The sequence below is a fragment of the Seriola dumerili genome, unplaced genomic scaffold (genome assembly GCF_002260705.1).
Source record: "Seriola dumerili isolate Sdu_G_001 unplaced genomic scaffold, Sdu_1.0 BDQW01000138.1, whole genome shotgun sequence".
NCBI classification, from domain to species: domain Eukaryota; kingdom Metazoa; phylum Chordata; class Actinopteri; order Carangiformes; family Carangidae; genus Seriola; species Seriola dumerili.
Genome location: NW_019174393.1, coordinates 17,289,649 through 17,317,581, shown reverse-complemented (window position 1 = coordinate 17,317,581; position 27,933 = coordinate 17,289,649). Strand labels below are relative to the sequence as shown.

Here is a 27,933-nt window from a genome sequence, read left to right as displayed (position 1 = left end):
TATAAAGAACATTTTGCATTGTTATGGATGAAATTCAATGCTTGCATCTCATTGTTCCTAATAATAGTTTAATATAGGCTATATATATAAAGTCGATTATCTTTAAGTATATTTTTCAGATTTCTGAACGAAACATCTGAATGAAGACTTTGGGAGTATTTCTGCTTTGTGGCAGCATTGTCATTTTCCCTGTAGTTAAATATCCAAAGGCTTCTTCCAGCACTGACGGTGATTCAGTGTTTTTAATCTGACCATGTCCTTAAAGTATTGTCGTCCTAATTTGAATTTAAGGTAAAGTCTGAACATGATCAGTTTCTTTCACTCTAAGGATTCAGGTGTTATGATCTTAATTAACACTATTTGTAATCAAAGTGTTTTGAATTCATATTATTTCAAATTTTTCATCACTATCACTGTCACCTCTACATTAGCGTATCTAATGGCTCTCGTGTTTCAGTGTTATTTGATGCGGTCAAGTTTAATTTCAGTGTAAACCACATGGAGTGTTTGCCAAGTGTATCAGAAGCACAACATCACAACAATTACGCCCTCTGCTGGCACAAGACTTTCCATAAAAGCTATTAGTCCAACCTACTCTAGCAGTGATCACCGGCTGGTAGTGTCCAGCTTGTGTAAATACTTTGGATGGATTTACATTTACAATTGTAATATCAAACAAATATAAACATTCAGGCTTCATTAAAAATAACAAAAATACATTAAGAAAAACGAGTCAAGCATATCAGACATGTTTAACCAATTTATTCATGAACATACACGTACAGTTATTGAGTACATTAGTATTTTTGTAGCATAGCATTTTGCCTTGACAACAGCTGCTCAGAAGGACCCTACAGAACCCTGTCACGTCCTTTCCCAATGAACATGATTTGAATACTCCCTGCAGAATGAGAAGTACCCTGGCTCTCCACAGCGGACACTGATGCTGCCCAACACAACCAACACTTGGCTGTTTTCACAACTAAAAAGGCATTAAGAATGGACTGGGAAGGAGGCAGGCTACGTTTCGTCTTGGTCCCCCTCCTGGCTTTAAATATTGCTCTGACATGCTTCTCTGTGGCCTTCTGGGTAACAAAGGAAGGAGGGTTTGGGGTTGGGGAGGGCAGTGGGTCATTGGCCACACAATGGCCTTATCACGCTTCCCCTCTTTCTTTCACAGTGATAAAAATGAACGGAGACCTCAGGGGCCGAGATCCACGAGAGTCACCTGACCAGTCACAAATTGGCGACACAAGAGGTAAATATCATGAACTGAAGAGAAAAAGGGGGTTTTGGTGAACCCGACACGTCGATACTTCTACATGTCAAAACCTGGTTTGGCCTTTCATCGTCATCCCCTGTGCTACATCTGCCCAACCCTGTTCCTCTCTGAAGTGTGCCTCCCTCCCCCCGGTAAGAAAGGTAACGCACTTTAACACCAGATAGCACAAGTTGAACCGTCCACAGAGCAGGATGACAGCACCATCCCGGGGGTGCGTCAAAATGCTGCTCACAAGGAATACTCAGACAGATAACCGATGAACGGACACCACTGGTACACCACACACTAGTACAAAGTGCTATAGAAACGACAGCCATGCCACTGCGAGCCTACAAGGAGCCTGAAGCACTGGATTACTGGGCCCTAAGGAGGCCCCAGAACTGGCCATCCTGTCCACCTGTCTCCTGCTCTTCCTCATCTAAAAAGGATTCTCTGGAATGTTCAAGAGACTCGACCAGGCTGCACCAAGCGCTGGGAGCGACCGATTACGTGACGAAGAAGTCAAACTTCAACAAACTTCATTTTTTGTTCAATTTAGAAAGAGTCCGTCCAGTTAGAGAGAGGTGGACTCCTTTCGAGAGAGGTACACCGATGGTGCCAGCCAGTCTGCTTACTGGAATGTATCAAGAGTGGAAAGTAGTCGAGCACAAATGGCACAGGAAGTGGCCAGAAACACCAACTCCAGAACTCATGCTCAGCAAGATTAGATAAACTGGAATGGACACCCAGCTGCCGGTCACCCATCTGTCCTCCCATCTCTATGAGCTGGAAATGCTACAGTGCTTTTAACAAGTGCTAAAGGCCCCGCTAAGAATAAAAAAAGATTCACCTGGGACAACCAGAACTTACCAACCTGGAACTTTGGTAGGAGAAAGAGGAGGAAGGGGAGGGTGGGGGGTGTTATTTATAAACTGACGTTGCCGTGATGCAGTCTAAACCACAGCTGTTGTCTAAGAGCAAATACAACAAAAGACTTCACAAGAACCCAAACTAGTTTAGCAGTGAAGAAACAAGTTCATGCTTTTTGAGGGAGATTTTTTCCTGTATTCTATCTATTTTACAGAGAAGGAGGAAGAGAAGGAAAAAACAGGTCTAGTAAAATACTATGTATATTGAGCCTCACAGCTCCCAGTATATTACCATGAGTTTTTGTAACAAAAATCTTGAAACCTTTTTTTCTTCAAATTCTCTACCAAGAAAAATACAAAACATTATAAGGCGGTAAGTAACTATTTTTTTTTTTTTAATCTTTTTTTTTTTTCTGTTTTTTAAATTTGAGAAGCTGTTACAGTGCAGTTGATCCTCAAGGCAGCCAGGCCAGGCTTCACTGCTGCTTGCACTCAGCTGGGGGGGCTGCATCCTTCTGTAAGAAATCACAGGGATGGGGAGGGGGGGGGGGGGTTGTTAAGACCATAGTTGCTCCAAAGAGAGAGACACATACCAAAATCTGATGTACACACAGCCAAGCCACTTCAAGACCTCAAACATTCAACAAGCTTCTAAAAATCTAAGTACAGTTGGCAAAGTTTCACGTCCCGACTGCGTTGAACACACAGCTAAAAAAAGACAGACCACAGATATGAACGTGATGACTGACACACTCACACTGGACAGACTGGGATCACTATGGTGTGTCCTAGTAGCACACTTATCAGTGCTATGACTACACAAGTGTTTTGGATCAACATCCTCTTAAGTGACCCATGACCTGGTAGAAATGCTACATCGGCACCTTCGGGGTACAAAGACTGAGCAGGTGTGCAAGGCGCCCCCATGGCTGAAGGATTAGGAGGCCGACCATGAAAGCAAAGTCCCCGGGGTTTAAACCCTCCTGGGACCTTTGTTTCATCTCTGTCCTTTACTGTCATCTTTCCACTATTGCTAAGGCAATGCCCCCCCCAAAAAATAATTGGACTGTGGTGGATTTTTTTTCCCCATCTTATGACAGCAGTAGCAGAGATACAGACAGGAAATGTGGGGAGGGAAGAGTACGGCAAAAAACAAGTGTCCCCTCGCTAGAGAGCGGGCAGCTATGTGGTATGAACCTTAGGTATTAGGCTCTCGGGGCCACAAACTGCAGATGTTTTTAAAAACACAAAAGACATTAAACAGAAGGACTGGGATGTAGAACAACGTCTTAGGCTGGATTCAAACCCAGGACAATGTGTTAGTGTACACACTGAGGCCAATGAGCCACCAGGGAGCTCCCAAGACAAGTTAGGATGTGGGAGTAAGCAGTCGAAACACTTCATACAGACTAATGGGGACTTTGTTGTTAAATGGCGCTCTGCTTAACCTGATATTTTGTTATAGTACAGAAATTGTTCCTGCTGACCAAAAGTTGTTTAGTTTTTTCTCCCTACGTTCTTGTGGCCATCTCTGTTTTCTTGCACTATCATAACAATGAGTGGTTTTAAGTTTTACAAGAAGCAGAAAGAAATTGTTTTTTTTCAAATCTACACCATAGACCCCAACCAACACTGGATTTTTGAGGCAGATACCAATATTTGACAGCTTGAAGAAGTTTGCTCATAATAAACTTATATTGGGACAGAGAAAAGTAAACAGGACTGTAACAGCTGACTTTATGGAGCCCTTTGAAGAGAATATATTTGAGGAGGACACAAGCTTTGAAACACAGGTACCTGCCAAAAGGTGCTTATTTCTGATGTTGCTGCTACAAGATAATAAATGTAAACACTTCAAACAACCTCAGGCCTGAAATTAATTAGCTGCCAAAAACAAAGGAAACCCTTCACTATGTAGAGAGGTAAAAAGAGCACAGAAAGATAACTAAGACCCATCACACTGAGGCATGGCGACCTTCCAGCTGATATTAGACACTTCTGGAGGTGATGGCACACTGCAGCTGTTCAGGCTGCTCTCTATGGCCTGATGCCACACTGACTGCACGATGCAAGGTCATTTTAACCATCGTGCAATACACTTGACCTTTACTGAACTCTTGAAAGTTTTAAGCCCAGAAGTACTTTACAATTTTACCTACTAGACTGAATTTTCACTGCTTCTATGCAGCATCTGTTGAAAGACTTATCTAGACTTCAGATTTTTTTCTTATTTTATCTGCTTCATGCAATCATGTTTCAAATGAAAACAGGCTGTTATTACTGAGAATTGATTCCACCCTTAGAGGTATTAAAAAAAAAAAAAAACTTTGTTTAAAATCTGCCAACTGTTGGTTAGACCTTATTTCAAAACAGTAACAGGCTTTTAAAAACCAATCTATAGAGAAATGGTAGATAAAAAGAACTCATGTAGACAAGAAAAGGAGGATAAAATCATGAACAAATGGACTAATGATGTTTCAATGGGTATTATAACAAACATCCACAAATAAAGCACAGAATTCATGGCAGACAAACCCTCATCCTGACAATAACTCAAAAACTAGCTTGCGTTTGTGGACGGGACGAGTTCAACATGGAGAAAAAAAACAAAAAACAAAAAGGGAGGGCTGGACTATCTTCAACATACAGAAATGATACAGGTGCAAATGCAGAGCTCACTATGGGTTAAACTTCAAAAAACCAACAACAAACCAGTGGGTTAGTAAATCGGGAGGGTGCAGCACGGCGGCAAAGGAGGAGAGGGTGCTCATGTGTGGGACGGGGGGTGCAGAGAGATGGATGGACAATGGAAAAAACAGGAGGAAAAGGAAAGTTAAAATCAAGACTGAAGGAGGAGGGGTGGGGGTGGGGTGTGATGGTAGTAAGCTGACAATTCACAAGCTTTACCTACCAGGATAGGGTTATTTTTCTACTGTCACCACTTAAACCTAGTGAGGAAAAATTTAAAGAGTAGCTGACAAAAGATGCCAAAGTGACCGGAGATGAAGAAACATTAATGAATAGGAGAAAAACAAAAAAGCAAAAACTAGCAGAATACAGAATGTCAAAGACGTTTTTTTTTGTTTAGCAAAGAAGAAGCAGAGGTCATGCTGGTTCATATCATGTGTCAGACTTACAAGCGGCTCCAGTCTGCAAAAAAAAAAAAAGCCCCTAAACTCAGACCGAATCAATGAAGTTGCACTTAAAGTAATAGTTCAGGGCGTGGGGTTGTGTGAGGTATTTATCTATAGTCACTGTATTACCTGCAGATTGGCGAGCTCTCAGTTTAGAAAAGTAGCCTGCCACAGAAGCTGAGTGATGTGCGGCTGTGAACAAGGACATCCGCAAAAACAAAAAAACAGCTAATATGGATTTCAGTGTACACTTTATTTTGAGTGTTTTCACCACTTTATCTTGATGTCAAACAGTCCTTTCCTTGTGAACTATATTTTCTCAACCGTCGAACTCCTGTATTCCAATGCAATAGCACAACTACAGCACTGTATTAGGCCGCAGATCAGCTGTTTGAGTTAGAAAGAGCTAAACATAGGGTTGCTTGTTTCCTCTCCAAAGGAAAAGACTGTTTGACAGCAAGATTAAGTGGTAAAAATATTCAAAATAAAGCGTATATTTAAACTGATACTGAACTGGCTTTTTTTTAAGTGGCTAAAACATCACTCAGCTTCTGGACCGGTGTTCCTGCTGCTTCTCTAACTGAGAGCGAGTTGATCTGAATCTACTGCAGGTAACACACTGACTATAGATAACTACCTCACACACCCCCACATCAAGTAACCCAAACTGTCACTTTAGCAAAAGTCCTAAACCAATGTATGTGGACTGAAAAAATAATTTCAAGTATAACCTACACAAACTGCAAATTTGAAAAACTGCAGAGTAAAAGCTCAGCAACACACGCCATGGCGCCATACTTTTAACACATTACGCATCAAGAGATTTTCATTTGTCTTAGTGGAGGTAGCGATACGTTTGAGTTTTCACTGTTCTGTACTCTCTGCTTATTCACTGATCTACATCTAAATTACCTCCATCAGGAGTGCAGTGATGCAAAAAAAGAGTGAATAAACAGAGTCTACAGGAGAGGATCTGGTATTTGTCTCAGTTGAGTTACAGTAAGCCTCTGCAGGTTTGCACTTCATTGTGTGTGCTATCATTCAAACCACCTACACGTCTCTAATGGATGCATATGTACACTGGTGTCCTTATCCTTCTGTTTAAGGTTAAGTTTAAGGTTTTAGTAACAGCATGCAACAGTCAGACTTAACTGACTGGTGATAATTACAAGATCAAGATCTGGTTAAGACAATGGTGAACAGAGGAGGAGTGTTTTTTTTCTGTCTTAGTCTGGGAGCCAAATTAAGATCACGACAACAAAATAAAAGCTGAAGCAAACCAAAAGCTGGTGTAAAATGAGATGCATTTGACAGTATGTATTCTGTATGTTGAAAATCTGACAAGTCAATTTAGCACAGCTGTTCTCGACCTGCAGCTCAGGACACCCAGAGGGCACTGGATGGTTTACTGCACAACGTTTCTCACTGTAATGACAAAAAAAAGTGCTTGTGAATCGAGAGCTCACTGCAGTTATCACGGCCTCCAGTCTGAGCTGGAAAGAGTGCCCTGAGCCAACAGAGTTGAGAACAGCTGAGTAAGGTCTTTTCTCAGAACACCACAGTTCTTTAGAGGGAGGGTGTGTGTGTGTGTGTGTGTGTGTGTGTGTGTGTGTGTGTGTGTGTGTGTGTGTTAGGAGGGGTGAGCTCACCTTGGGATCATAGTCGGGGTCGTTCTCCTCGTCAGCCTCCTCCTCACCTTCCTGAACACACAGCACACAGCAACTTCAGTCTATTGGGTTCCCTCAACACATCCACAATTAACTGTTATCCACTGCAGTTTTCTCATATGAACTCGGGACATTGCCCGGAGAATCAGGAGCAGAGAGCATCAGCTGGGTGGAAAAAAGTAAGTCTTAAGTGCGCCTGGTCTTTCGATGTGCGTGCACGTGAATACACGCAAAGCAATGATAGCTCACGAAACCTGTATCAGCTGGCTGTCCGAACAGACGTCTGTCAGACATTCTTCATGTAAATGACCCTTCTTCACCCTCGGGTGTTTGTATTCCTCTGGTTATGCAGCAGTCGCATAATAGAATCATCATCAACATGTCCACCTGCTCGCTGGAAATTCTCCAGACAATGACCCTTTCTATTCACATGTGCTCAAACTGACATTACACAGATTTTGTATTCTGGAGCTGCAGAGTAAAGTCGATCCAGACTTTACATACAGCTCCTCCAGGTAATGTCTTGGTAGGTTCAGGGTCAATCATTTTCACACATTAATTATGCTGAGTGGCCTAAATAATCTCACCTCATCGTCCGCCTCCTCTCCCTCTTCATCGTACTGTAAAGCACAAACATGAGGATTAGCTAGGAAACATTAAAACTCAACTTGAATTAATGTTTGTTCCCCAAAAAACAAAAGTCACATTTTAAGTGAAGAATACTGAACAGCTAAGGAATCTTGCATTAGACCAGCTGATAATTATCTTAATTACTAAAATCAGTTTACAATCCAGTATGGTCCAGTTTAAAGACAACTCAGCCAAACTCTAAATTAGTCACTGATACTCACGTCGTCATCATCATCCTCTATGGCCTCTCCTGTGAAGTAGAGCACGGCCCGAGGTACGATACGCTCACGGATGAAGTGGCCGATTTCAAAGTCAGCAGCCAGAACTGCCTCCGAGTCCTCGTCCTGAAGAGAGAGACATTCCATTCATGCATTTCCTGTGTTCTGCACTGCCTAAGGTTTTAATATGAGGCAACCAGGCCTGAACTTAAAGGTCCAATCTGATTCAGCAGTTCAATACAACTACTGGTAGTCAGTGTTGGTATCATGCTACATTAGACTGTAGTACTTTGATGGATGAATCTCCACTTATTGATTTTCATGTTGCACTGACATTAACTTAAACCGCTGCTTGTGGTTGATCTCAGAACTTTTAGTTTGGAAAATGGAGTCTTAAAAGGTTTTAAAACCAAGCTCACGGGAGTTGGAAACCTTCACTGGCCAAGCTTCTGAGACCAGTTTAGACAGTAAAACATACGGCCAACATATTTATTTTTTCTGCATAGCTCTGTGAACAATGATGCAAGAGAATAAAGTAAATAAATAAATAAAATAAATAATAACCTTATGATTTGTCAGGGTGCTCTGAAAGATTGTAAATATTCTTGTAAATGTCATTGATTAAAATCACTGAAATCAAATGTAAGAGGGAAACAAGTTCTGTTAATGAAGTCACATATTAGGACTGTTGGTATGAAGAATCAGATCAGCCATGTTGGTTAATATGAGTAAGCTTTGTGCAGTTTAGTAACATCACACCAGAAAATCTCTTTTTTAATAGATCATTTCTTTGTTAATATGGAGACTTCTGTAATATCATCTAATGCAGTTGTCAGTGTTGACCAGTAAAATGTCTGTCTCAAACTGATTCGTTCATTTCAGCGTTAACTAAAAATATTAACATGCACAACACTGCTCACATGTAACAATTTCTCTTGTAACATTAGGCTGAATTCCTTTCATGCTTCTTTATTAACCGTTCTTTTTTATGGCGATTGTTAACTTTTTGTTTTTTAATGTTTCTGGGCATCTCCTGGTGTCACAACGCTGTAATTCCCTCAGGCAAAGTCTGCATAAATGCAGGCTTACAGAACGTGTGCATAAAGGGCCCAAATGGTCTGCTAGAGAGCCCTCATGCCCTCGATGGTTTGACAGTGGGACAGCCCTGTGACCTCATGGACTCACCAGGAACGTGCCTCAAAGCCTGTGAGTCCATGAGGGTGGACATTGGGATTGGGGACGTATACAAAACAAACATCCCCCACTGCCAGTTAGTAAAATGAGATGCATAAACAGTTGGAGGAAGTGCAATGACTTACCAACTCTCCATTCTCTGGGACTGTAAACAACAGGAGAATAGATAAAGTTAATAACACTATAGGTGGAACAAAGCTCTAACTAATCATTCTATCAAATGCAATATCAAACGTGCTATGTTAGACTAAACCCTGACATTTCTGCCCCGTCATTCTTACCCTCTGGTGGGGTGAAGAAGTTGAAGAAGGAGTCGTTGGGAACCGTTTTGGTGACCGTCCTGACCGTGCCGCGGCCCTTGTGCTTCTGTTTCTTCTTAATCGTTTTCAACGTGACATTCTTGCCCTTTGTCCAGTCAATCGGGCAACTGTGGTGAAACATGAGGAGGAGGAAGAGGCGGTGACAGACAGCAAGGTCAGTGTCCAACATTTTAAAATGCCAAATCTAAATGACATCTTGGGATTTATTTTAGGAGCGAAAGTGGTGAGGTCGTCGGTGTCGAGATGGAAGAGGTGGAGAGATAACAGTGAGAGAGAATGGTGCAGGTCATGGTGGCTGCTGTGGAGGTGGGTTTTATTAAATAACGGGCCATGAGAAAAAATGAGGCTGATATTATAAAACAGAACAATAAACTTTGACAGCATGACATTAAATAAACAATGCCCGTCATAGTTTTACTGAGATTAAAAGTAAACGACCACTGCAAACTGCTTGAAAACTTTACACAATACACAACCACACACAACACGAATGAGTTTCACTAAATTTAAAAAGGTCCTATATTTTACACTTTTCCTGTGTTTTATTTGAAGTGTTGATCCATAAGAAGATATATTTGTGATTTTAAAAACAAAAAACCACCTCAATGTAGTTTTACATCTCCTCTCTCAGGCTTCTAGTAACAACAGGTCGATCAGACAATCAAGCAGCTTATCCTTTTTTCAGAGCTCTGACACCACGCGGAGGATATCACCTTGTAACTGTGAGTAAGCAAGTTTTCAGTCCACACACAGCCACAATAGCTGGTTTAACAGAGGTCGAATAAAAATGTAGCAGATTTCTGGTAAAAACCCAAGAGAAACCAAATCCTGCAAGGTTGTGTGCAATGGTGACAGCTTTGACATCCAGGGATGTTAAAATCATGTAAACGTCGGCTTTAATACACTCGTTAATACACTCCTAAAGACTTGGTACTCTCGCCTTGACTCCTCTCTCGCTCTGATCCTCTCCTCCACTGGCACCTTCCACTTGTGACTGAGAACTAGGCCTACTGTCAGTCCTGACACTGATGAGATACAGTTAATGTAACACAAATTAACTTTTTTCCCATATTAGAAGAATTAATGATGTCTGAACTCTGCACTGTTTCACCTGTCCTCGCAATTCTCCTCCTCATAAAGTCTTTTTAAAATAATCTGTGATTTGGTGACATTTCTGCAAAAAAAAAAAAAAAAAAAAAAACACGATGGGATGCAACATTAATTCAGGGAAACTTTTCAAGAAGCTGGGTGTGCTTGGATGTAAAAGAGATAATATTCACTTGTGAGAATAGCAGCAAAATCAGGTTGCCGTCTCCTTCCACAGGCAGAAAATCCAGTGCGTTCTTATTCTTCTTCTTTGGCAATTTCGGATGGCTCTGCCTGATGCACGGATTACGATACAGTGCCACTACATTACCGTAGTGGCGTACAGCCGCAATTGCAGTTACAAACGTCAAATCCACCAAGTACCGAGAAAACAAGTAGGCCTAGTAGAATTTTGTCGGGAGGCGGAACAAAATTTGACGGAGGCAGCCGCCTCGCAATTTTCTATGCAGGAAAAACCCCGACATCACAAAGTTACAGAATACCTGACAACTCATTTTAAGGCTCAGTTTCTGAATACAGGCTGTGTGCATTTCTCTGTGGACTGAGGCTTTGATACTTTCACAGTATTAATATAGAACCTAGACCTGCTTTATAATCAAACAACACATGGACATCTACCTTTAGACTATATGGGAACTTTAAGACAAACACCGAACTGAATAAAACTGGGTGCTGGACTCACCCTGTGCAGCACATGATCTCTGGTCCGTCGAAAGAGAAGGGGTCGCTCTCGTCGGGCTCTGACCTCATCTTGTAGGTTTTCATCAACACTGTGTTTGTGAAGAAGTCATTGGGCTCGAAGTGGAACTCTAACGTGAAGCTCTGGGGAAACCAAACCACATCATGTTTACACACAAGTCATTTATTAAATTAACAGACTGGTGTAAGCCATGTTACAGTGCCAGCTGACTCACCATGGGCTGTCCTGGATCTGAGAATTTTACTTTAATATCTTGTAAATGTTTAAGGATGGGTTCATCATGTTCCTGAGGAAGAGAAACAATACCACAGCATTAGATCAAACCACAGAGGTAGATTGTATTGTTTGAACTTACAGCTGAGGATATACCATATATTGTGTTATAATCCACCTCTAAAACTCATGCTCTACACAACTTCACCAGCAGGTGGAAGCAAACCCTGATTTTTTTTTTTCTTCATTGCTGTAAGCAAAAACCGTCTGTGACCCATTTTCTCTGCCTCTCCAGGAGCTGTCTGGACGGGCCTACCTGCAGCATGTCGCTGAGCAGGTCCACGTTTTTGAAAACCGTTAACCAGAACTCAGGGATGCCTTTGGGGTCTTCCTTCTCCTCGTCCTTCTTCTCCTCCTCTAACTTGGCCTTCTCCTTCATTTCGTCCTGAGTGAGGGAGACATTTTCTCTTCAAAAAACAAGGCTTGCTCAACCATTTTCTCTATTTCTGTATAAAAAGCTTTTCACCACCAACACAGACACCACACAGCACCAGGGACCAGATGAACAGAGAAAATATAAGAACTAGCTTGCAGTTATATAGTAGCAATAGATCACTACACTGATTTCATCAACTCTACTGATGCTCTGCAGCTGAAACCAATGGTAGTGATTTTGAATTTGAATCCATGGCCATTTAATATTAGCTGCATGCAGTGTTCCTGTTTTGGGAAGTGAAGCTTATCCAGTTCTGGGTGAGCATTTGAGATAGATGCATGAAATGAAAGAAGATATAAAAAGCAGAAAATGTTCAGTCAGACAGGAAGCATGCAGGTGTATACGTCACCTGTACCTGCTTACTTACTGTCAGCTCTTCCTCCTCATCTGCCTTCCATTCACATTCCTCATCTGTGGGCTCATAGGCTGCTTTCACTATGTCGCTTCTCTGTGAAGGAGATGGGATACAGTTAAACTTTGTACTTGTGGCTCTGGGGTGATGTACATTATTCTTTATTTGTGTTTCCTATCGTCTGAGGTGAGTCTTTGGGAAAAGCAAAATGATACAACCTCAAATACAAAGAAAAAAGGGTCATTCGTTAAATCAAGTGCGAGTCATTTTCACTAGAGGGGAAAGACATGACGACACGGGCCGTTCGTGGTGAAGCAGCTGCTTCCATCCTGGGTTTGTTTACATGAAAACAAATAGGGCTGAGAAGCTGCACTAAGCACCTGGGAAACATGAGGGTCAACTGTTTATAAAATGGCTCCTCACAACAAAACTGATCAGGATCAAGATTGAGAGCAGGGTCAACCTCACCTGAGTCGTGTGTTGCCATGTTTTGAACATCATGTCTGTCATACTGAACAACACAATTTTGCTGAGTCATGTGCCCTAAAGTATAAAAACTGCTTCTTTAACCAGAATCACTCAAGTGTATTTTACACTTTCAGACCAATGACAAGAAATTTGGTTTATTTTATTTGGTTATTTAATGAGCCTCAAGGTTAAGATGCTAATGCAACTGACCTAGCACAGAGTGTTGAATTGTCCAAATACATGTGGGCTCAAAAAGAAAATGAAAGAGGTATAAATGGACTGCACTTATAAAGCACTTTTCTCTTACTGACCACTCGGTGCTTTACAATACATGACACATTCGCTCACACAGTCATACATCACATCCATACAGAGGGTTCGACATGAGGAGGAGCCGGGGATTGAACTGCTGAACTTGTTTAGTGGACGACCGACTTTACCTCCTGAGCCACAGCCGTCCATGTATACGGAAAATTACTTCATATCAAACAGACATGTATTTCCATTTAAACAATACCGTGTCAGTAGAAAGTGAGGATGAAAAAGGTGTGTAAATGACGTACTTTGTCAAAGAGGGGCTGGTAGAGGGCTGCATACTTTCTCTCCAGTTCATGTACTTCTTCATAGAACTTGGCCTCAATGTGGGCACATTTGACCTGTAGGTTCTTCAAGGCGTTTACACGTCTCTTTACAACCTTTGGTAAACTGTGGGAGGACAGACATGAGCAGAGAAGATGTGAGTACAATCCTGGAGAAATCCTGGATACAGATGAGGTTTTCACTCAACACAAACAGCTACAATCGCTGCACTTCTGGCCAATCATGAATAAATAATCTATAAACTGTAAAGCAGTGCACAGAATATCAAGTGAAACACCGCTATTTTGGTTGGGTTTGGGCAGCCCTTTATGGAATCTGAAATCTAAAGATAGATGTATTAATCATTTTGCTTGCAGGCTTCTAAATTTAAAAACACAGGACAAAATGTGCTTAATGGGGAGCAAATGGTAGCAGAGAGGACCCTGCCTCTGAAGTTAATCTGCTGAGAGCTTTAGAGCACAGCAGCTCACTGCAGAGGAGCTCTCTCTCCCCAGAGGATCTCCAGTAAGTCAGGGTGGCCTTCCAAGTACGCTCCTTTAAACAAACTGAAACTAAGCCAAGAACAGGTTTTATTGAGCTTTGCTTCATTTAGCAGCACAGTGAAGAAATGATGTTGTATTTGTACACAGATTTATTGGTTTATGCTTCGGGGATTCGTGGCCTGATTCCTGCTCTGGATGATGTTGTGGGTTCCTCAATATTACAACATTTAAAATCTTTAAGGAGGACATCAAACCTCTTTTAAATGACATGTTGATGAACTCAAACTCAACTACATAACCTTGGATTAGTGATTATTTACCTGCATTTGTCACCATTTCCACTTGAGAAACTAGGTGTTTTACATCTCAGCTCTGAACTGTACCAAAGTTAAAGTCAGTCTTCTGTCGATTAGATAATACTTGTACACATCTTACAGCATATGCTTCACAAACTGCTGACAAGTAGGGCTAATACTCATCATTTATTCATTCAATCTGATTTTCTTCATCTAATCATTTTAGTCTAAGAATGTCAGATAGCTTGTTTTGTCCAAAGATATTTAATTCGTAATTATATCTGACAAGGAAAACAAGTCCTCACATTCAGGAGCTGAAACCAGAGACTGGTATTTCTGCTTGAAAAATATGTTGAACCCATTGAATCTATCAATATTGTTCACTCATCATTAGATGAATCGGATCAGAATTTCTCTTCTTACATCCCGTACCTTTACATTTAATACTGGAAGGGGTCAGCAGTGACTGAAGTTTCAAATTAAAGTGCTTACATATAGCACCTTATAAATAAACAGCGCTGTCCAAACGAATATTGAATCTGAACTAGGGCTGTCCCAAACGATTATTCTTTAAACGATTAATCTAGCGATTATTTTTTCGATTATTCAACTAATCTAACGATTATTTTTTTTATTAACCTAACAGTAATCTTATTGCAATTATTTTCCAGTTAGTCATTTAATATAACAATTTGCCCCGTCCAACACACACAAATGAAGATGCACTTTGCAGAGTCTGCAGACTACCGCACTGTTGGTGTCAAGATTAAAGTATTCCCAAACTTTGGAGGACCGTGTGTGAGCCTTTTTTTGCCGCATGTTGCTCCACACGCTCCGTCGTACTGCTGGTAGACCCCGCCATGTTGTTCAAATAGATTACACAGACGCAAATCATTCACGTAGTCAATGACTTCAATTACGTCACCGCGTTGTCCCAGCCCTTGTGCTGCGCTTGTATCCGGGTAAACCAAAGACGATGGATATAAACGGTCCCATTAGAAAGTTCCGGTTTTGTTCTATGAACATTTATCCTGTGTGGTTTTACATGACGCGTCGACACTAAAACACCACGTCGAATAATTTTTTATAATCGACAACGTCGATTACGTCGGATAATCGTCCCAGCCCTAATCTGAACTAAGCAAGAAGTGAGATTTTTGTAAACAGCATTGTGTGTGAAGAATGGCAGTGATCAGGTAAATATTCAAGAGAAGCGTCGGAAATATACGAACTTTCAGAATAAAACCAGAGCAGAAACTGCGATTCTACTCAAAAGAATTGTCATATGATCTTTTGGCTGGATCACCCACCCTTAATTTCAGGTTTTAAATGTTTATGCTGTATTCTGCGATTGTAGCTCAATGTTGTAATGTCAGTTGGTGTTTATAAATGCACAAACACACACAAAATGAATTTAAGAACTGAGTCTTGTCCACTCTATTTATATAAAAAGGTTGAATGAATAAGATATTGTACCTAATATTTATGCCATCAATGTTTCCCTCAGGCTGGATACCAGTTTCAATAAACTGGAAATTTGTAACTAATTAATATTACTATATGAAATTAGGTTTTATAACTTGACAATTGAGTCTGAACACGTAGCACAGAGTCTTGATTCATGTCTCACAGTGGTCAAAGAGCCTCAGTGAAGCTGCAGAGGTACGTTTCTCTGCAGTATGGTAAATTAAAACGCCTGCACTATCCTGGCAAGGGAATGCATGTTTGGTCCCAAGTGCTTAGACGGTCAAACTGGTGAGTTTGTCGGTGACTGCCAAACATTTGACAAGTTGATCAAAGAGCTGTTTTTGCTGAGAAGAGGAACAGTGGGTGGCAGAGCCCTGCAGCCAAGACACACGACTACATTCATACAGCATCTCAGCTCCGACTGCTCCTCTGCTCTTAGGGATTTAACATGTTCGCCATCGAGCCGCTGCTTTCAGCTCATCTAGTACATAAAACGTACAAAAGGCTAGACAAAGTATTCACCTTCTCTGGACAGTTTGGTAGACATGACGCAGTGAGACACTTGGTGCTCACAGCCATGTGAAAAGTAGTGTCTGCCATTTTCCTTTTGTTTTAGCATTTTGCAGTGAATGGACAACTGTCTTTTGACGTCCTAAGTCTGTGTTTGAGGATTATGTTTATTTGAGGACGCAATTGTTGAGTCTGAATTTCCCACCTGCTGCCAAATGCAGGTAAAATTTGGCAGCTAAAATCGACTTCAGTAACTTCTCCTGTACTCTCAGGTTGTCCACTATCTTCTATCCTTCAACACAGCCAGTCAAATTCAAGCTAAACAATGGCTGTGTATCAAACAGGCTGCTGGTGAAGCAGCTCTGTACAAAGTGATGTCTGTGAAGATGCGCCAATTTTCCCTTTTTGCTTCTCTGCTATTGAGCAACTCAGCAGCACCACAATGAAACTTGCCTGTAGCCTGTGTATGGGCTCAGCCATTCAGCATCAGGCTGAATGGTTGGCTCTTTAGTGCATCATCGCAGCTTAATGTTTTAGTGGAATATCACTGCTACAGATGAGTATAACTGAACTTCACTTGAACTTGGTTTGTATGAAAGCTTCTCTACTCAATGCGGCTCGGTCACCACTTAGAAAACTAATTAGCATGTAAGTATGAGCAGAAACATCCACCCACTATCTGAGAGGAAGTGATTACAACCTATGACCGATGAGCCACAGCGACAGAATTAAACACGATTAAAAGTTTTAGATTAAAAACAAATCTATTACGCTTTTATGTTTTATGCTGTATCCAATATTATAATAATGGAAAACTGACATACTGTAGTTTTGACCAATAAAAAGTTTAATAGCCTTTATCAGATTAAAAAGCATCTCCTCTGCTTAAGTATCCTCATAGGTGTTGAACGTCTGCTAACTATGGTGAAGCTGATTCTGCTCTGTGACAAGTGTAGACGGGCCGAGCAGAAGAAACGTGCTCTGAGATCTGATCCCTCACCTCTCCATGTACCCTGACGGCGAGCCGTTCAGACCGTCCAGCCTCTCCTGCAGCGCAGCCAGGATCTGTGGATTCTGCATCATCTGCACAGTCAGCTGACGAGCTGAGGACAAACACATATCGTCAAAAGTGCAATATGAAGGCAAATTAATCAATTCTTTTTTATTGTGTTTCTTCATCATCCATTCAAACAATGTGACTTTTCCATCCAAGCCTTCTGTAAGACTCAAATGTCACCAAAAGTAATTTGGTGACATTTAATTTTAATTTGAGTTAAAATAGATACAGAAGCAATTGAAGTAAATCAAACCATAGGCATAAAAAAAATACTATAATAATATATTATTTAAATAAAAGAGAAATTATCCATCTTTCCCATATTTTCATAAATTTGTCCTGCTGCAATACAAAAAGTAACTCTTTCCATTCTAAAGATTTCATAAATAATGTCATCCAATTTAACCACTTTCTAGTTTTGGACTTCCTTATAAATATCAATCCAAAGAAGTAGCATTTTTGGTGGCAGGGCGCCCAAATACAGGGTGTCTAGTTCACATGGGACGTCCACCTGGAGAACTTTTTTCAAAACTTTATAAACCTCCCACCCCAGCGGAGTGTATGAAAATGTTATTTTGCTCATATTCTGATGAGAACATGCTGGGGACCGGAATCACCAGCTGCACAAGAACACCATGTTTACTTCTACTCAGTAAAGTGACTTGATCCTCGCTGCGATATCAGAGCCTTTCTGAGTTAAACTGCACATCTCAGCATTGTGTATGTTTTCAGTATGTGAGCAGTTTCCTATTCAAAGCATTCTGTCATCTTTCCATTACCTGGTGTGTTTTTACCTCTATTTCAATATGTTTGCTTCCTGCATACTTTGAAGTTAAAAAAAAAAAAAAAAAAGGAACAGACTGAATGAAGTCTGGTTATTAATGTGCACATTGCCAGAGCTGCACAGGCACAAGAGGTGGCAGTCTGCAATAAAGGGTGTTCTCCTTTTGTAAAACCAGACAGGTGACAGATGGTACAATCCAAGTGGCCAGCGCGTTGCTTGCACCTATCAAAGCTCAGTCAGATTGCTGCTGGCAGGTGAGAAGATTAAAGAGATTGGAAGTCACTTTTCTCTGTTGGCACATCCTGGGCATTTTGCTTATAATGTGTTACCAGCTACAATAGATCAGCTGTCTGAGACGCTGCATTCAGTCAAATAAATACACCTGTGCAACACAAGATACTGGCTGGATGCTTCAATACAAAATGCTGTTTTTGGTGGATAAATCAATGAGGGTCAGCAGCTACCGCAGAGACAGGTCCACCTTCTGGAGGACATTGTTTTTCACCAAACGGTGTCCTGTTGACGACCATACACTCTGTGACTTTGACCATTTGCTTCTCCACAGAAAATACAGCCTTTAAAAACAACTGAAATTCAGTTATTTACAGTAGATTTGAATTCACAGAAGCTGAGTGTTTGATTAGTGGAATTTCACTAATTATGCTCCTGATGTACTGTTCCACTAGGGGTACACACAGTTTCCAATAGAAACCACTAATGAATAAACAGTAAACAAAGATGTTTTAATGAAGACAAATGTTGCAGTGACTGGAATCATCATACCGAGGAGATTTTATGCATCAAATGGTTATATCGCGCATTTATTAAGTGCTTTAGGGGAGATTTCAAAATATCGAGAGAGATATAATCAAAATATTATTCATAGGCCATATCCCCAGCCCTATGCACAACACAAGCCATCTCATCTTTTTGTGCCTTGAGAGATAAAACAGCCTTGAAAATTTGGGGATAATCCTGTGAGAAGGTGACCACGTTTAACGCAAGAGAACTTGAGTGAAGAGTTTTAGTGCTATGTACATTTTTCCTCCATGAACAGACATCCCTGTTTATCCAGAGTCATAAAATATTCACCATTAGTGTGAAATTTTGTCATAATTGCTGTGAGAAGTTTTGAGTTATGGCTAAAAAGTGTTTGGTCAGGTCACACTGACCTTGACCTCTAATCAGTCTTGAGTCCAAGTGAATGTCTGTGCCAAATTGGAAGAAGTTTCCGTCAATGTGTTGCTGATATATCACGTTCACAAGAATGGGATGGACATCACAATCATCAGTTGCCTTTACTGTGCTCTGACCAGTGTTTCAGGTCTCAGCCTCCAGTACCATAACCTAGTTCAGCATGGTACAAACACCTGCTAGGTTAAAGGTTTGATTCCTGGAACCTGACCCATGTATTTGTCAGGACAGCACTTACATATCCTTATTTTCAAAGAGGAAAAAGTCAAACTGTAGACAGTAAATGAACTTGGGGATGTGAGTGGCTGTATGATTTACACTGTGGTGGCTCCAGACATACTTTCACCTTTTGTTTAGTTCACTTTCACAAATCTTCAGAGCTGAGATTTGTGGGTCCTTGAGTTTGTTACTTGTGTCTCACAGCAGCTCGATGCGTGAAGTGAGGTTTCTTAACAAGAGTTTGCACTGCATGTTAATGTTGCCAAGCTGTAACTGTGTATTACTCATGCATTTCTAATCTCCCCTCAGCTTCCAGACCTCATGTACAGCTTTTCCTGAGAGTGTGGTGGCTATGACAGATCAGTCGTAGGCAGCCAGAATGAGCTGTCTTCTTTCAAGTCTGCCTTTTTAAAAGACTTTTCACAACTGCTATAAATAGAAAAAGTCCAAACAACCATCTATATCTATTCACAATGAGGTGGGAGTAGGCTAATATATGAGAGGCCGTCTGAATCATTTATTGAGCATCAAAGGATGCATAAACAGCATCCAGATCCTAAAATAAAACGGATTAGTGCCTCCCAGCTCTTAACTACAATTCAAAATCATGTCATGCAAATATCTCTGCTCAGTTTTAAAATGAGGCAGAGCCACACAGAGTTCAAACTGCTACTCTACTACTGGAATGACATTTTTATACATGTGAATGTATAATTCATAACTATACTATTGCAGCACTATTGCTTTTTTTTTTTGCAGAGAGGCTTACCTTTGCTGTTTTCATCTTCTCCGGTCTCCTCCTCTTCCACTTCCTCCACATCCTCCATATCTGCCGGGTCCATCTCAGCCTGGTCTTTGCTGCTCAGGGAGACACACAGGGGGAGGGAGGCAGATGGGAAGGTCAGCCAAAACACAGACACTTCAGAGTGTTTATGAGTACACAGGATTAACACTGGCCACCAAACTACTTGTGTACCATGATTAGGCTGAGGAAAACAGAAATTAAACTCTCAAAGTCTGAAATGTATCCAGGGAATCTTGCATATTCATACCTCAAGTTTTCCAGAATGTGCATAAGAGCATTTAAGTATGAAAATAAGTAATAATACTCTGCTGAAGGGCATATTTAACGGCTGCTGTTTTGACCACTGGATGCAGCGACGCTCTAAAAGAGAAACTCCAGCAGTAATCAAAACAGGAGTCTTTTTTTTATTTACCCATAATGCCTTTCTAAGCAGTGAAACATGACACCACCTTTAAGATGCAGTGCAGAAGAAGCACAATACTGAACCCTGCTCTCATCCTCCTGTCTGTCTTCAGCAGGAGGTGAAAATCAATGGTCAACAGTAGAGGGAGTGTGTGTGTGTGTGTGTGTGTGTGTGTGTGTGTGTGTGTGTGTGTGTGTGTGAGTGTGTGTGAGTGTGACAACCACTGGAGCTATACTCCGGTTAGACTGATGTTCAGGTCCATCGTTCTGTGTCATGAGGCGTCTTGTTTTGTGTGTGGGCACAGCATCCTAAACAGACCTAAACAAATGTTTCACTAGAGCTTACTAAGGGACAGCCTGCTGCACTGCCCTTTGTTAGTTTCATCATGTTGTGTATTTGACCACACCCACATCAGTGATGTCACAGCAGGTGTATCCCTTTTTAACTGTCAAAGACCCCTCAAGTCTACCTCAGAGACCACAGACCAAAAGAGGAAGAAGAGACAGGCGGCAGAGAGGCCAAGTGTTTATGGTAGTGATTGATGGAAGATGTACTTACTTGTCGATGTCTGCCATTTTAGCTGAGTCTTAAGTGATGCTAAAAAACAGAAGAGAAAATAATTAGCTCCACAGTACTGGAGGACACAAGCTAATTAATGTTGAGTAACATTTGACTGTCACCAGATCTGGGTCAAACAGCATTTACAAATAACTCCTGATGCTAATTTTAAGCTGCTTAGAGCACGACACGGTGGTGTTAAACAGTGAATGACAGTTGAAACAGCTACAACTTTTAAAAAGTTTTTAGTGTTCTTTATATCGAGGCAGTGCCACCATGTACCACCAGAGTTTAGTTAATTTGATTTTATGGATAAACACTAATAGATTTTCCCCTATTACTTCTCCATAATCTGAGAAGATCCTGAACTGCCTGCAAGACAAGATGCTGGGACACATCCAGCACAGGCTGGGTTCAGGTATAGAAACAAACAGTTAAGAACTCAGATAGTGTTCACTTTGGTCACACAGACCTCCAGACAGACAAAGCTAATATGTCATCTGACTCTAGCAGGCTGAAGTAACCAACTGATTCCCATGAGGATTTCAGTTATAGATCATTCTTTACTTCAGATATGTGGCCATACACCAGTAAAACCACCACAAAACAATAGATACTTACATATTTATTACATAACCGAGATCTTACATAATTTCTTTAAGATCTTTCCATCCCAACCATTCTAATTAAAAAAAAAAAAAAAAAAAGAAAATGATCACAAATAATCCTACTCCTGCAAATTACTGCTGTGTGTGTATGTGTTTACTACCCCCATACAAGAGGAAATGCATATGAAAAAGGAAGCTATGCAGCAAGCAATACAACATTTCACAGCCTGCATCCGATGAAAGATCAAAGCAGAGCAGAACCTTTTCTTTATAAAAACCTTCTTCCATCAGCTGTTCAAGATACTTAGAAAAATCTAAGTATGCTGATGTTTTTGAGCATAAAAACTTCTGACTGATGGTTTTGTTTAAATTTTCCAGTACTTTACAGGTCTCCACTTAAAACTAATGTTTTTGGGCAGCATTACTGACCGCAACAGGACCCCAGCAATAAGCAGACAGAGATTTGAGTTGATTTCTCAGCCTATCACATGCTTTGAAACAACCTATTTCCTGCTTTCAGAGGACAAGGAGCATTTTTATTAACCGAACACCCTGGCTTTGGACAAGGCAGGCCACATGCTTATAAAAGAAGTCCCGATCTTGGTCCAGACAGGATCAGACCTAGCTGTGACTCAACCACCCAGCGCCCCCTCCAAGAGCTTCCTTCCCCCGAGAAAGCTGGATTACCACGGCGTTCTTTTCAGAGGGGCAGACGGGAGACTTGCATTGACAGTCGGTCCCCAGAAGACAGTAAGGCAACAGATCACGACCTGGAAGTGACAGGGTCAAAACTCACAATAGCTAAGGTGGCTGTAACACAAGACTATGGTTTTGTAATGAATTAAAGACTGGGCAAAAACCCGCCTCTCAAATGTAGGTAAGACACATTTGCTGTTCATCTGTGGTTGACAGATGCGGACAGAACAGACATGGTGTTACTAGGATAAAAGTAACTTTAACTCATGTGATCAATGTTAAAAAGACAAATGCCCAGAGGTGTAATAAGTTATAAACAGGCCTTAAATGTTTTGTGTTATGTTCAGCGTTTGGGTTCCTCCTGCCCCACCTGACTGTCACTCCCTCCACACTGGCCTATCAACACTGCAGTGACCCAAGCTAAAAATTAAAACCCTGGAGTGAGCATAAGAAAGATCTAGCAACACTTGAGGCAAATGAGCACCTGTCCCACTAGTGCCCACTTGATGTCTAAAAGAGGAATTACACTATTTGCACTATACATAATCACATAGAATTTTGTTCATATATAATGTTAACAAATTGAAGCTCTATTGTGTGTAAAAACAGCTTTTCTGCTCAAAATGAGCTTGTATCTGTATGTGATGTTTGTATTACTATTATTATTTTTACTTCGATTCAGACAAATTCTCTGGCCCCTCCCTAACTGGGACCAAATACTGGCTAACTGTTTTCCCTGTTTGCACCTTTTAAACATAGCTGCTGGTAGTGTTAACAAGGCTGATAAGAGCAAAACAACACTGTACATGAACCACATTTATTTCTCCGCAGTGGCTGGGTCTGCCAATAGCTATGTTGTATTCAAATCTTAAGACATTTAGGGCTATTAAACAGTAACCTTAAGCATCATAAACAGCCAGTCTTCAGCTATGTACTGACACTCTCCCACAGACACAGGAGAACTTCTTGTAGTAGGGCCACAAGCTGAGCTACAGCACAGGAGTCTGAGTGGAGCGTCTCATGGCTGGTTAGCTCCGACTACCTGCTTTGTGTCACTGCCCGTGCTAAACTGAGCAGTGGTCAGTTGGTCTCCCCGTGTCCCCCCGGCTCCCCTGTCACATACTGCGTAGCCATGTCTCCTACAGTTGTTTCTGTTGCCTTTTTAAATATACTGAGAGAGGCAGAATTGGAGGTATGGTTAAAGGCAGCAGCTGATCAATCCACTACATGTATACACATTTTGCCTATAGTCAAAATGCAAAAACATTTCCACTACACTATGCATTTCATATATGATGCTTTCAAACACACATTATCTAAACCCAGCCATTTAGCTTATACATCCTCTGTAATAACTAAAAAGGAGAACCATCCAATTCCTGCTGAAGACTGACAGCTGTACATCTGAGCTATTTCAGAAAAACAATTTGTAGTTTAACAAGTGTTAACAAGAACTACCTTCTTGTTAACACTTGTTTTTTTTTTAAAGATGGGGAATTGACAGAAGATGCTGGGTCAATTGCTAGTAAATACTGCCTGTAGAAAGCCCTCTTGGTCTATTTCAAGGGTGTAAGTATGCAAACGCCACAAGGAATTATATGCTGCAGTGCTATAGTTATTAAAGAAGGTCAGTTTCAGATTTATTGCTATGGTTCATTTCTAGCTTCATTGTATGAAATTCAGTTCAGTCCTGCTAGCAAGAGTGCTGACATCACAACCTGGCTTCTATTCAATATTAATATGTATCAATGTTTAGCAGACACATATTCTGAGGATGATCTTATGTTATATACGTTTCTGATGTCCAAAATTAATGATTCAGAGCAATGTGTGATAGATTTGTTACTCAGTTCTTTCTGTATTACACATACGTGACATAGTTCATTGCTTTCAACCAGCACTACAATGATAAGTCAACAGCTACAATTAATCATGAGTCACTTCTCAAGTAAAAATGCCAAACATCTGGTTCAAGCTTCTAATGTGAGATTTGCTACTTTTCTTTGTCTTTAAGATAGTATATCATAGATCATACATCCCTGACGCCCTATTTTGAATATCTTGCGATTTTGCACAAGTTTGGCAAATAATATAATGGTAATACTGAAATGAAATATGAAATATTGGGAAATAAACTTACTAGACACAAATATTGCAATAATGATTTCAACCACATCTACCGGGCCTAATCCAGAATCCCTCTCTCACTTTGTTGTCAGATAAGATAGATAAATTCATATTGCTTCTCCTGGTGGGAAAGTCATTACCATAAACCCTGCACCACCTGAAATCATGATCTGTCTGAAATAACCTAAAGAACATCTGAATGACATTTCAACATGGTTGAGACTATGGCAAAGGTCCCTAATCCTGGTCTGCTACCTTCCTGGTGACTTTTCATCCCGTCAGATCTTTAATTGCATTCACCTGCCATCCCAGGGATAAATCAGTACCTGATTAGATGGCAACACTTTGACAGCAGCACGGTTCTGATTCCAAAAACCAGAACTGGTCTCTCAAACTCCCCAACGTGTCTAGTCACATTCCCACTAAGAACATACTTTTTATACAGAGGACTAACAATTATAACCAAAATTGGGAGACCTCTAGGTCGTAACAAGTTGTAAAAATGAGCAGGACAAATATCCTTTCTGCAAATCATATCATCACCATCTCTACATATATTAGCTGGCCTACATTCAGCTAATAAAACCAGATTATTCAACTACAGAGCTGATGTGACAGTTCTCTGAGCTCAGAATAAATTCACATGATGGATCAAATTGTTTCCTCCTTCATAAGGGGATAACTGATAAAGAGAGCAGACTCTGTTTACTCTGATTTCTGGCTTTCATTACATCCCATTTCTCAACTGAGAGCTTCATTCTGTCACTTTTTTAATATGGTGATAAATTTTAAGGCTTCCACTTCTTAGTCAACAAGGGCCCAAGTGAATAAATGCACAAGCGTGACAGAAACAACTGCACATGTGCCCCATATCACACACTAATATCTAAGGTAAGATGACACCCACCACCCCAGTCATCTTGTATTCTCTATAATGCCAAATTATTGATGGGAAAGTACTGCAGAAAGCTCTTAGCAGCAGCACATATTTTTCAAGTATACTGATGTTGCGCAAAATATGATGACAGAGTTTTTCAAGTTGAGGTCAGTACCTTCTTTTTAAAATGGACTAAATAGTTGCCGCTAAACAATGCAATGTGGAGGAACTACTCTGCTGGGAGACCAGGCTCCACCATTTCATAGCATGTGGCTAATGCTTGTGAGGAGTTATGGGAACATTTGTTATGTATTGTTTCTTATTAAAATATCTTAACATGTTTAAGTCTCTGTGCAATATGATATTTTTGTTTTGAAAATAAATCAGAACCACCATCTCATCAAGAAAACAACATCTGATCTGTCCAAGTGATGACTCATAATATGAGACATCTGATAATATTTGGCAGCATTACAGCTTAGGACATGTGTAATTTGTGGTGTTACTGCCATCCATACACACATAGGGGACGTCTGAATCACCTCATCCCATGTCAAAAAGCTAACAAATACCAAATAGCTACTAGACAATAGTTTTTTTCTTATATATGTGTGCGAACCCTATAACTACATATGTAACACTGGTCCAGCAGACTGACCATACACACTTTTTCCTTCCTGGGACAAGCCTTTTTCCCCTAATCCTGCCCAGCGACCACGTGTTGCATGCTCAAGTCTAGCAAACCATCAATGACTAACAAAAAGCCCTGGGTGGGCGCCTGCATGCTCTCTCTGAGAGGCACATTATTAACTTCATTTGCCCCAAAGCAAGACAGCGAACCTGTTGAAACGTTTACCGACCGACGCCTGACAACAAATGTCCACTCGCTTCCTCCACAAACAAGCCGGCCCCTGGCTAGTAAACAGGCTAACTTTAGCCGGCCTGCCCCGGTCTTGTCAAAGCACTGCCTCGGTGTGTCCGGCTAGTTGAGCTAGCTTGTGTGCTGCTAGCTTGATGCGCACTACTTGGGCTGAGCAAGTGGGAGGAACAGCTTCGACAAACACGGTGCTGTAGCTACAAAATATGGGCCAGTCAAGAAGTGTTGCCAACGCACCGGTGCCATGTTTAAACCGGCTTTCGTTTTATAATATTACAGTTAAAGCAGCCGCAGTGTGCTGTCTCCTAAAGTCCAGACTCCCATCCCCAGTTCCCCACCCTGGGTATCATCCTCCAAAAAATAAGGTCAAGTCCAAAAATACAAGATACAAGACACGTGTCAACAAATGTCGAAAAACGCCGACAGTTACGAGGATTATCCGACGTTTTGTTGTTTCTACCAGTGCCATGATTGTCGGAACAATCCAGGGGAAACGGGCATGGATGATAATCGTTGTTTTATTATTTTTTTAATCGCGTGTAACGTTAACACACATCATGGTGGAGCCAGTCTCAATGGCTGCTGCCGCTGTCTGACTTGACTAGTAGCATTAGCAAAGCACAGCCGTCTCCCTCTGTCGTCTGTTTGTTAAAGCAGCAGAAATTAAATTTAACTTATGAAACGACGCACAAGTTTGGGGCGTTGGCAGGGAAGCCATTTCCCAGCTCTGTCCCTTACCTTCGCTCTCTGGCCGGAGGCTGGACAGGTTAGGCGGCGCTGCGCAGTGAAGCGGTCCCGTGGAAGAAAGAGACTCCGCTCCGATGGCGGTAAAAGGGAGAGAGATCCCGCCGCCTGCGCTCATATACATCCGACGTCATCACGTAAACTGGCAGTCACCGAGGCAACGCTGTTCATGGGAGGGGCAGCGGCGAGGGTGCCCCTAGGGGGGCGCAGGGGATGAGGGATCTTCATCTCCACCACCACCATCTTCTTCTTCCTCCTCTAATCATTTTGAAAATCTTCTTCATCACCTAATTCCTTTCTTTCATTATCATCCTCTTACTCCTCTACCATCTCCTGTATTCACCATCAGTTTCCTCATCATTTTCATTTATAATAATCATCTATGTATTTATAATGATTTACATTTATAATATGCAGCGACAACAGCATAATTGCTAAAGGTAACATTACATCATCACTATCTTCATCATCCTTAACCATGAGCACCATCATGACACTTTATTGATCCTTGCAAGAGACTCCAAACTTCCATTCGCTACCTGAACTCTTATTTTAACAGTGTTCCCTTTGTATTTCCTCATAAGTAATTTTAAAATCATATAAAACATTTTCTTTCTGCCCAGTTTACTTACTGGATTTTTTTCAGAGCTTTCAGCTCCATATTATGCCCTTAATCAGTAAATAGATATCAGTCATTTTTAAATCAAATATTCAAATCCTAGATGCCATTTTTACAGTTGCATAATTGCATCAAATTGCAAATCCTAGATGTCTTCCGTGGCATTTTATTTCCCTGTAATTCATCCTGACATATATGATAATGAACAGTGGCAGACCTGCCAAAGGGTCCATGGGACTGAAAATGCAAAATATCATCCAATTTTCACATTCTGTACCATTGCAGTTATGGCTGGGATATATGTTACATTGTCTTGTCAGTTTGTGAGAAGCTGTAAACTCTCTCCTGCCAATAGATATTAGAGTTATCATACTGGCACCT

At 41.0% G+C, this 27,933-nt stretch overlaps 1 protein-coding gene across 3 annotated transcripts; it reads right to left on the bottom strand.

Moving 5' to 3' along the window:
- Positions 1-747: 747 nt before the first annotated feature.
- nap1l1 (nucleosome assembly protein 1 like 1) lies at positions 748-27,033 on the bottom strand. Of its 3 annotated transcripts, XM_022749029.1 has the most exons (16): positions 26,928-27,033; positions 21,005-21,043; positions 20,008-20,096; positions 16,985-17,087; positions 13,193-13,334; positions 12,165-12,257; positions 11,630-11,758; positions 11,315-11,386; positions 11,083-11,222; positions 9,255-9,400; positions 9,099-9,118; positions 7,783-7,905; positions 7,519-7,551; positions 6,914-6,964; positions 5,042-5,078; positions 748-2,645 (listed from the first exon to the last, which is right to left on the bottom strand). In XM_022749029.1, the coding sequence occupies exons 2-15, from the start codon at positions 21,019-21,021 to the stop codon at positions 5,073-5,075; spliced, it is 1,164 nt and encodes a 387-aa protein (XP_022604750.1). In that variant the 5' UTR covers positions 21,022-21,043; positions 26,928-27,033; the 3' UTR covers positions 748-2,645; positions 5,042-5,072. The 3 variants fall into 3 exon arrangements, with proteins under 3 accessions (XP_022604750.1, XP_022604748.1, XP_022604749.1); XM_022749027.1 differs by lacking the exon at positions 5,042-5,078; XM_022749028.1 differs by lacking the exon at positions 5,042-5,078 and having other exon boundaries at positions 12,177-12,257.
- Positions 27,034-27,933: the final 900 nt, after the last annotated feature.